Source organism: Cibotium barometz, chromosome 55 (genome assembly GCF_041138505.1).
Source record: "Cibotium barometz isolate CiBa-2024 chromosome 55, ASM4113850v1, whole genome shotgun sequence".
Classification (NCBI taxonomy): domain Eukaryota; kingdom Viridiplantae; phylum Streptophyta; class Polypodiopsida; order Cyatheales; family Cibotiaceae; genus Cibotium; species Cibotium barometz.
Genome location: NC_141100.1, coordinates 38,164,312 through 38,175,032, shown reverse-complemented (window position 1 = coordinate 38,175,032; position 10,721 = coordinate 38,164,312). Strand labels below are relative to the sequence as shown.

The following is a 10,721-nucleotide window of genomic DNA, read 5'->3' as shown; positions in this document are numbered from 1 at the left end:
AGCAGTGCAATTCTATTTTTCTCTAGGAACTCACCTAGTAAAGCTGAGTTGGGGAGATGGCTTCAAGATGAAGGTTTCTTGTATCTTAGGTTTACTATCTTGGGAAAGGTTTTTTCAATGTGCTGTTTGTTAAAGGGTAGATAGTAGCTGATTTGTAAAATCCTCGTTATTTATGGGATCAAAGATAATTCATGCGATGCCCTTTGACCCCACGTTTGATGTCAACCAAAGCCTCGGGGAATCATGTCTAGTCTAGGGTGGACATAATAGGTCTTCCCCTGGTTGATGAGACCGGCTTTGAAGGACTTGGCTAGTGCACTTGGCCCGGTATTGTTTGTACCGAATGACAAAGACAACAGTTGCCACTCTAATCAAGTATGTGTATCTTGGAATACAATGTTTGAAACCCCAAAGCTTCTTGAAATGGACCTAGGGGAATTTGGGAAAATGGAGCTAAAGTTGAAGTTTGGAAAATTTTTGGGAGCTTGCTTCAGGTGTGGAAACTTTGGTCATATCGCTAGAAACGATGGAGTGGGCGATAACATATAAATAAATGGGGAAGAGAATGAGAAAGAGGGATCAATTGGGGGAGGTAAAGGGGAAACTCCAGGAGTACAGGCTGACAAATTTGACAGAAGAGAAGATGAGTATGGAGGGAAAGGACACTGAAAATCTTAGGTGGACTATGGTTAGGGATAGATCCAAGGGAAAAAATAACGTTAGATAGATAAAAGGGGAAGTCAGAAATAATCAACTCAGAATTGGAGGGAAAGGGGTAGAAGCAGGAAAGGCTCAGTCCTCTAGGGGATGATAGCGAGGCCTCATCCATGGGGAGGCTAAATTGGCAAGTGGATACTACTTGGAGGGAGCTTCAAACAGAGACTAGAGAGCCAAGGATAGAAACATGAGGAGAAGAGGGGTTGGAGGTAGAGATGGTTCCTGCTACTGCTTTAGAATGAATAAGGTATACAAGTTTAGAGGGTGCACTTGGAATGTTAAAGATTTGAAGGATAAAAGAAAAAATGCTAACCATCAAGCTTCATGGGTACCTTACACAGTTTCACTCATGTAAGATCGCATATAATTTCAAAAAATCTTGTTAGAGATCTAATGAGATCATAAGACCCACAAGACTTCTTACAAGCCCGTAGGATCACATAGGGAACCTAAGTGTTTTTTATCATATAAATAAGTGGCTCCTTCATGCTCCTCTACATTCAATTAGTTGATCTTACATGATTATAAGAGTTTCCACCACACAATGACTCCCATGAGATTCTATAAGTAATATCATCAGATAAGAGTTCCTATCATCTCATATGAGCTCTTATTGGTGGGCCAAGACAACAAAGAGATTACTAGAGATGATTGTGATCTAAGACCTAAGATGACTTTAAGAATAAGGACCTAGATTCCATGACTCTAATCATGTATTGAGAGAGGGAAGTAAGGGACATCATGTGTGTGATCAGCCTTCGGAGGTAGAAGACTCACTTGATATCTAGCCATGAGAAACCTTCTGCCGATTCACTATTGCTAAGTGCCGCCTCTTATAGAGTTCCATGGTAATTTGCAAGATATTTGTAATCAAGCTGTATAATTTTGACCATTATCCTTGCTTATGCCTTTGAAAAAATAAACGTGAAGTTTTTGCCGCCTGCTTGTCTTTATCACCAAAGAACTAGGAATTTTTGTCTTGTCAAAGTATAATAGTGCAAATGAGCTCATCAGAAGCCCAATGGTGGTTGCTGGTGGTATAAGGCTCTCGGCCCTTGTTCTTCTTCTTCGATTAGGGTTTTAGTTGGTGCAGAGGGCAATGGTGTCCCTCAAGCTGCAGAAGCGCCTGGCGGCCAACGTGCTGAAGTGCGGCAAGCTGGATCCCAATAAAGTCAACGAAATCTCCATGGCTCATTCACGTAAGTGCTTTGCTACAAGAAGCTATCGAGATTAGGTTTTGCTATTTGTTAGGGTTTTTGTAGCTACTTTTGTGTCTTTCTATTGGGGTATTGCAGGTGTATTTGTGTCTTTCTTGTGGTTTGGGTTCTGCATTTTTTATATAAGGTTTTTTCTCTCTTTCATTTAGGGTCTGTTTTAGGGATTTTTTTTTTTGGTTAGAATCTGTGAAGTACCTTCTATGCCTTCCTCTAGTCCGAGTATTTCTCTAGTTCCTCTTACTAGATTGCTTGTTTCGGTCTCTGCTACTTCCTAATCAAGTGTTTGATCGATCCGTTTGTACACGCATCAACTCTCCCAAAACAGTATGATCACTCACCTTACCTCAGTTTTGGGATTGTTTTCTTGTCTCTCTTTTCTTTTATCCATTTTAGGCTTGCTTTTGTTTCTTATTTTTTGCAGCTTCATTAATTCTAAGGATGTAAAAGAAAAAACTTCAAAGTTTTTGAGGTGTGGTCTCCCTATTAGTGTTACATTATACTGGATATTATCTAGGGTGCCCTTGATGTTAAGATTGGCTACATGATGGCTGCTATTATATTTTTTGTTATGAGGTCTATTGGCATGTGACATGCATTTAGCGATTTCAGACTTTCTCATTTGAGTTGGACCCAGTATTCGTCCACTATGTGAGGCGGCGTATGATAGCCCAGTGTCACAAGTAAAGAGCAAGAGTGAGAAGTTTCCACCTGCTCATGAAGATGGTGTGGTGGGCTTCCCCATGGAAACATCTCAGCTAGGCCAGGTATATGGTGATGTCCCCATGACTAAGCACAAGACCTTCCCTCACAGGTAGGCATGTCTCCTCCTCTAATCTCTTACATATGTAACCATGCATCCTCTGCTCTCTTGCATATACCATGGCTTCCTCATACTTGATCTACCAATGACCTCACAATGTGCTTGATGAATGATTGATGATATAATATGTGCTTCTTGATACATGATTTGCCATTCTCATTCCTTGCTTTGCTTAAGAGACTTTAGAGATCCTGCCATACGCCTCGAACATGATGAGGATGTTTTCCTCATGGGTGGAGGCATGCATTTTGTCATCCTCATTCCTTGCTTTGCTTAAGGTCATGATAGAGGAGGTCCTATCTCATAGAGGAGGTGAGCAACTTTCTTTCTGCCATTATCCTCACTAGCACAGGGAATGTAGTGATGGATAATGGGACACCCAACAGAGAGTGATTTGTGGAGAAGACTGGCAATGCCAACCCTGCTTATGAATGGTAAACTTATGCCTGATAAGGCTATGATGAGAGCAAATTTTCCACTTTTTTTAAATCTCATTTAGATCCAGGCCAACCATGAATAAGAAGAAGAGCAAACCCATAGTGGTTATAGTATCAATGAGAGCTATATTTTTTGTTAGTTGCAGTAAGCCGATACACAAAACTGTGAAATATGACCATCTTTTGACACCAACGTACGCTGATTTCTACTAGAAATCGCGGTTGGCAAAATGGTTTAAAGAGCAATGCCATGGTTCTGGTGACAAGGAGCACAATGGCAACTTGTATGATGAGGAGGGGCAATGCAAAGTTGATTGGGTTGTCACCTTGCAAGACACCATTGGAGACTGCCCATGCATTATTTTGACCAACTTGCAAGTGTACAATTGGATGCACATTACACAGCTATAATTGCACCCATTCTTTATACAGTACTATGACCTTTTTTGGAAGTGTGCTAGCTCTTTGTTAGATATTTTTTTTCTTGTTTTTTAAGTGAAAGTAATTCTTTGTTTAGCACATAAAGCCATACACATGGTCATGTCTTTTTCATCTCATTTCAATTGACCAATGGTTTTCATGATAAGATGCTTTTGATGTGTACAGCCATTTCGTATATCTTATTTCATCAAGTCTCTCATTTGAGTTGGACTTCCAACTTCCACAACGTTTTGATTTTTCATATTCAGGGGAGGATGAGGCCAAAAGGGAGAGGGCTGTCATGATTCATAGAGCAGTATTAGGATTAGTGGAGCGGATGCTTGCCATGCTGCTTGAATATTATGTCAGAAAGTGGCCATTATGGCTGCCCTGTATCTGCAAGGTTCATCAGTTATGCCCTTCAGGTAGGGGGTCTAGAGGCTCAAGATCATAAGTAGATTCAAACTCACCTTTCTTGTTATATGAGAACTTGTATTTAATGTAGGGTGGCACTGTGTTTTCCAAGTTTGTGAACAGATACACGAGGCAAGATTTACTTTGACGTGCACGGTTCTGATAGAAAGCTTGAAAAAAAGGTACATTTTGTACCACTTGTATATGTTAGAGAAGGGCATCAGGGCCTTATGCAAGAGATCAGAGGTTGCATGCTAGAGATCATAGGTTGCAAGGTGAGTGGACTTTTGAAGCTTTTTATGTATGAAAGTTTTGTGCATTTGACATTGCACTAGTGCATTTTCTTGTATGGTTGTCCATTCATATGGTGTACTAAGGTTGTAGTCCATGCTTGTGGTGTAGTTGGTTTGTGGTCGGGTTGTGATTAATCTGTGTGTATGTGTGTGTGTGCTTGTCTGTGCGTTTGCAGAAGGATCATCATGGGCAGATCTGTGTGAAGAGGCTATGGTAGATGATGCATAACCATGTGGAATAAATGGCCGCTTCAACAGTTCTACTTCAACAACAGCACCACCACCAACAAGAGCCATGTGTTGAGAATGGATATTGAGGTGACTTTGCAGGCAGCTGTTGTGAAAAGAGCTGAAGTGGGTTTGGTCAGTAAATGAGTGTGGCATGACATGTCTCAACGGGCCAACTTAATGATTGTTATTGTATGTAATGTAAGTCTATCATGCACCACCTTAATGAGGTATTCTTGGATAGTGGCATGAACCGTCTCCGATGGGCATGAGGTAAGGCTCAAGGAGCATGCCTTTCTTTTGCCAATGCATTGCCCACTCTGCCATGTTCACTTGCTCCCTAGGGAGTGTAGGGTTGATTGGCTGGCCGTGCACACAGAACCTCCAATACCACCACGCCAAAAGAGTACACATCCAATTTCTCTGTAAGCTGCCACCGGGGCGGAAATACTCGGGATCAAGATACCTAAAGATGCCCTTCACTGCTGTGCTGACATGGGTGTGATCAAGGGATGGCCCATGGTCTTGGAAAGCCCAAAATCCGACACCTTGGCTACAAATTTCTCATCCAGCAAGATGTTGGTGGTCTTGACATCGTGATGGATAATGCCATGGGCGGTACCGGTGTGCAGATAGTCAAGGCCTCGGGCAACCCCAGTGCGTATGTCCAGCCTCTGTTTTCATGAGAGATGGCAAGATAGAACCATAGAGATGACCCCTTAGGGGGCCATTAGCCATGTAGTCATATAACGTGATTATTTTAGAGTGATCTTCACAGAAGCTGATGAGAGAGACCAGATACCGATGCCAAAGCTTCGACAAAAGCTCAATTTTTGTCTGAAATTCGGTCATCCCTTGTTCAAAAGTTGGGTTGCCCCTCTTAACGACAATAATGGTTCTGTCTTCTAGCACTCCCTTGTAGACCTTGCCAAAACCCCCCACTCCCACCACAAAGCCTTCATCAAAATTGTTTGTCATCTCAAGAATTTCAGAGAAAGTGAAGTACTTGCAATTGTTGGATGGGGCAGAGGAAACGTAGCTGCCGGTGCCACTCTTGTGAGATATCATTGACAGCTTTCTCACCATTGACTGCGAGCCTGGGATTCTATGTAGTTGTCTTACTTTTCTCTCTTTTTTCCTAGACATGTCTTCATTGAACTAGCTTGCCCATATGGCAAATTCAGAGGAGCAACCCCTTTTCATGTAGCTTCTAGACCATCAATTGGTGAAGGAAAGGTATGTCTCCTTTAGCTCTCCATTTGTTATATATGAACTCCATTTCTCCCCTCTTAAATGTAGCATATCATTACCATACAAAGGATTTTATTACCATGCATAGTCTTATCATGTGTTTTTGAGTCTATATGGTGTAGATTAATACACATGAGATGACTTGGTGTAGATTGAATCGATTTGGTGTAGGTTTAAGAGGGATCCTCCTCTATGTTAGAGTGTCATTTCTCTTGCAACAAAAGCTAAGGCGCATAACGGAGGTAAGCATTCAATCTGCCCTAGTGATTCAGCGGTGCCACAAACTAGGGTTGAGAAAGACAGCGACGCCACAAACAAGGGCTGAGAAATACATGTGAAGTCTACAAGGAGGGAAGCTTTAGCTACTAACAATGCTGCTTTTGTAGGTGATGTGATTGTAAAGAAGAGCTTAAAAAATTGGAAAGTATACTTGCACCAAGTAAGTTAGAAAGTGCAGATCTCATGGAGGACTGTTTGAAAGCAACATAGGATTTCATCACCTAGCAATGTATCATTCGGTTGGATGTAGTCCGAATGAATGCAGGTTCCTCTCCAATGTGATTGAGGATGTGGCATGGAAACTTGCCATGAGTGTTTGAGTGAAAGATGATGAACACTTGGAACCTAATAGGTAGCATCATTATGCTTTGTATGATCCCTATATCAAGTAGATTTCCTAGTTAGTCTATCTAGTAAGTGTTCTATTTTCTCTAGTTTGCACTTTTACTAGTTATGTTCATTTGTAACTAGGAAATTGTCTTTTTTTTTTTCCTGATAGAGAATGCTTAAAAGCTCCTTGTATTGTTGGGGGATAATTGAGCTCTGTGCGATAGCTTCTTGGTTTCCTGACCAAAGCCACCCATGGAATAGAGACACTTCGGTTAACTGCCAACACCCATCCGAACCACATGATTAGACAATTTATATGTTAAAGAGATCATTTCCACCAAAAAGTGGACTTGTTAGGATTGCAGCTTTGATCTTGGTATTCCTAGTAATGCAAACATAGCTTGGTTTCCACTATTGATGGCATATCTACCATAATGTCATCAACTGTGCTAGTGGCATAAGTGTAGAAGTTATCACCCCGACGGGTCATCAGTGTCTGTAGCACTAGTTGAGCTCAATATCTCAACACTCTTCCTCGAGCTCAACTCCACACACTCTATTCCAAGTAAGCTGCATTGTCTCTTTACCCAATCATGTCTTTGTGAAGATTCAGTCACTTGATCCTCTGTGTTGAACATGACGTGCTACTAGAACCTTCTCTCTCACAAAGTGATAATGTATCTCAATGTGCTTAGTCCTAGCTGGGTTACTCGTCTCCAATTGTATGCTACTCTTGTTGTCACAATAAATTACAACTAGTCTATCCACACACGCTCACCCATATCACCAAGTAGCTTTTGAAACTTACAAGCTGCCATAGTAGTGTCCTTGTACTCTGTCTCTATACTTGACAAGGTAACTATCGGTTATTTCTTGTTACTCTTTATAGCAGCACTTATAAAAGAAAACAAAAAGTCGTTGGGAGATCTCATGTTTGCGGCATTATCAGCATCACATTTGTGTACTTATGTAGTTGTATCTTTGTGTCAGTCTCGTAGAAAAGTCCATAATTAATTCTAGACTTTATGTGCTTAAGAATCCGTCTAGCCACATCCAAGTAAAGCTTCTTGAGGGCTTGTATAAATTGACTCATAAGTCCAACAACATAGCTCAAATCTGGTCTAGTAATGGTTATTTTTGTGTTCTTTCCCCACAATGGTACTGAAATAGGCTTACATGTTATACCATACTTGGACAACATGTCTAAGCTATATTGTCTCTATAACAACAAAATGCCATGAGTTGATCTCATCACCTCTATACCTGAGAAATACTATAGCTCGTCCAAATCCTTTGTTAACCAAAACATACTACCTAGCACAAGAAAGGGAGAGAAGAAGAGCATGAAACCATTCAAGGGTTGATTCGGAGACTTGCATTTAGCCACAACCCTATGTGAGGCCGCTAGGGGATCACTCCACCACCACTCGTGTCACAAGTGGAGATTCACAAATGAGGTAATGAGCAAAGAAGAAGGAAGCTATGGAGAGCTCTACTTTCACTCAATGCCAATGTGCATGCAAGATGACAGAAAGACGAGAAAAGAGAGACGAGAAGAAAAGATAGACTAACACCATCCACTCCATGCATACACAACAATCAAGCAACCATAAGCGAGCGAGCGAGCGAGAGAGAGAGAGAGAGAGAGAGAGAGAGACAGACTCAATTGAGACAAATGGGATTTTTGGTTTTCATATTCCATTAAATCATTTATATACATGAGCTCACGTTTTACAATGGCAAGCCACCCGTTTACAATTGAGAGCCTAAAATTGGCTTCTTAGCTCTATGTATATCTAGCTCACTACAATTGGCATTACACAAGTCTTAAGCTTAGTCATCCCATATATCTTTTTATCAATAAGTACTTAGCGCGGTTACAAAATGGTAGATTACAAGAAGTGTAACTAATCACGCTTGAAAAATGATGTTAACCAAAGTGGTTAACATATTCTCTCCTTAACTCAGGTTTGTCCTTGGAGCTGGCAACGGTAGTAGATTGAGTACGTGCAATCGAAGTCACGTCGCAAGGTAGAATGTGGGGGGCATAATGGAAGACTTTGTAACTCGTCCAAAAGGTTGTCTCCATTATATCTTTGAAAGTTTGGAGGTGTGAGGCAGGCATTCGTTAGAACTCGTAGTCGCCAAATAGTTGTTTCAGTGTTAGGCCTTTGTTGATGTCGAAGGCCAAGCCTTGAGTGTCTTTGTGGTAAAGGCTCCAATCTGGGAAGGACTCCAACAAAGTGATTATAAGATTGAAGAATATGATTGTGGCGATCACAGTGGAATCTGGCACTTGCTCGTATTTGTTGTTGAAGTCATTGAGGTGGTTGAGCATGGTGCTCGAGTTCTCTGGTGTCAAAGGAGCGAACCATGGAAAGTTGTAAAGGAGTTTTGGGTTCTTGGCTTGCTCTTCATGAAAGAGATTCTATGCCCAATAGTCGCGGATCGGTAGATACTTGAGGTTGATCGGGACCTAGTACGATGTTTTAGAGTACTGGTCTCGTATATATGGTTTGAGAAGGCATGGATGCCGGTAGGCCGACTGCTCGCCCATGAGGTCAAACGTGATGGGGCGAGTAGCGGTGAGGGCCTATGGTAGTTGTTGCATTGTCGACGGGGGGTGCTTGTGCTTCCAGCCACGATGCTTGGTGTCGAGGTATGGTCGTAAGACGTGGACGTACATGCGGTTGGTGACTAGTGATGGGTACCTCCTCCTGGAGTTGTACTGAGTAGGATTTGTATGGCCTACTCGAACTCCGTGTATGGCACGACTAAGTGGATTGCGCCAATTGAGGGGGTTGAGCACAGGGTTGATCTTTGCGTTCTCTTGTGGTGGTTTGGTCAATGTTGATGGTAAATGAGTTATGGATTTGGGGAGGCCTAAGTTGAGGGTTAAAGTGGTAGGTGAGGGAGGTGGAGTGGTGAAATGGGGGGGTGTAGAGGACTGTGAGGGGAAGAGAGTAAGTGTGGTGGGGGTGGTTGGGTGGTTGTGCTAGGGTGAGAGGAGCTGGGAGGAGGAGGATGATGGGGGGGGGAGATGGAGATGCGGGTTGCTAAGGGAGATGGGTGCCTGGGGCTCCTTCGTCGTCGTCGTTGTCGTTGTCGTCGTCGTTGTTGTCAATGTTGTCTTCATCTGAGTCGGTGCCATCAAGGTGTTTGAAGTGGAAAAAAGCTTTGGTGGTTGTGGCTTCTTCGAGGGGGTACTCCATTGGAAAAGCCACATGCGAGTCATCAAACTATATGATACTTGTGGCTTGGATAACCTCTATCTGCAAATGGTAGGGTGGGTATAGGATGAGGAGGCCCCTGATGAGTATGGTGGGAGCTCATAACGCGTGAGGGATTTTTAAGAATCATATACGACTTCCCAACTGTGCGTTGTAGGAATTGAAGGCCTTCTCCAATTTTGGGGGAGGAATATGGGTAAGGGCAAAGTCCATCTGGTATGGCGAGGTCTATGGTATCTGTGCGTTCGGTTGGGTGGCTGTTAGCAAAGGAGATGGGCCCAGTTGAGAAGGTTTTCTTGGAGAGGATGGGTTGGGAGGAGGGGTCAAAAAAGATGGAGGGGTGGGCGAAAGAAAGTTGCCTGTGAAAGAAGAGGGTGGCTAGGACGAAGATGCTATGGGGTGGAAGTTTGGTTAGTATATAAGAAAGGGTGGTATTGGAGAGGGGTTTATCGATAAATATGTCATGTTGTAGTAGGTTAAGGAGTATGGTGCGAAAATTGAGCTCAAGGATTTGTAAGGGGTTCTGGGAAGGAATGGCTAGGATGGGAAGCTCTATGGCAGTGTTCATCAATGCGTCGATACTGGCACGGCATCGGGCCCTTGTAGGCTGAATTGCCTTGGGAAGTTCATTCTAGCCGTCGGCAGTGTGGTACAAGACCTTGGTTAATAGGGATGCAGGCTGCGAGGCATAGATGGAATGCAACTCCCTATGCAGATATTTTGCCCAGTTAACGGGTGTGCCCTAGTGCACCCTTGCCAATGTGGATAGGCTGTGCCTGCTGTGAACCTGTATGTCCACCAGGTTGTGAGCAAAAATGATAAGGCCTTGGCTAGCATTACAAGCTCCTCTTGTGTGATGTTGGCCCATTCCACCCCATCCTTTGGTGGTGGAGCCTTGGAAAATGCTGCAAGTTAGACGTGTGGTGTTTGTGAGTCTCACATAAGGCTGTTCCATCCTGGGGAGGTGCAAGGCATCTTTGATTGCATCAAGACTTAGGTGGACGGTCTAGGTATATCTTGTGGCATCCAACACCTATCTAGTTGCTAGGTTGTGAGCAAAAATGATAAGGCCTTGGTTGGCATTA

General features: G+C 42.9%; 1 protein-coding gene and 1 pseudogene across 4 annotated transcripts; one reads left to right on the top strand and one right to left on the bottom strand.

The window, feature by feature from the left end:
• Positions 1–357: 357 nt before the first annotated feature.
• LOC147607721 (threonine--tRNA ligase, mitochondrial 1-like) lies at positions 358–6,484 on the top strand. 4 transcript variants are annotated; one of them, XM_086790561.1, is made up of 5 exons: positions 358–375; positions 1,794–1,916; positions 3,881–4,036; positions 4,149–4,300; positions 4,495–5,888. In XM_086790561.1, the coding sequence occupies exons 2-5, from the start codon at positions 1,817–1,819 to the stop codon at positions 4,534–4,536; spliced, it is 450 nt and encodes a 149-aa protein (XP_086646687.1). In that variant the 5' UTR covers positions 358–375; positions 1,794–1,816; the 3' UTR covers positions 4,537–5,888. The 4 variants fall into 4 exon arrangements, 3 of the variants coding, with proteins under 3 accessions (XP_086646687.1, XP_086646689.1, XP_086646688.1); XR_015264735.1 differs by lacking the exon at positions 358–375 and adding an exon at positions 5,969–6,484 and having other exon boundaries at positions 1,462–1,916; positions 4,495–5,782; XM_086790563.1 differs by lacking the exon at positions 358–375 and having other exon boundaries at positions 1,453–1,916; positions 4,138–4,207; positions 4,495–6,484.
• LOC147607722 (receptor-like protein kinase THESEUS 1) lies at positions 4,769–5,632 on the bottom strand (annotated as a pseudogene).
• Positions 6,485–10,721: the final 4,237 nt, after the last annotated feature.

Excerpts from the sequence above, each read along its gene's own strand:
- LOC147607721 (XM_086790561.1), top strand. The coding sequence starts at position 1,817 with ATGGTGTCCCTCAAGCTGCAGAAGCGCCTGGCGGCCAACGTGCTGAAG. Across the intron at positions 4,037-4,148 it reads TCATCAGTTATGCCCTTCAG|ATACACGAGGCAAGATTTAC; the intron begins GTAGGGGGTCTA and ends GTTTGTGAACAG. Across the intron at positions 4,301-4,494 it reads TAGAGATCATAGGTTGCAAG|AAGGATCATCATGGGCAGAT; the intron begins GTGAGTGGACTT and ends GTGCGTTTGCAG.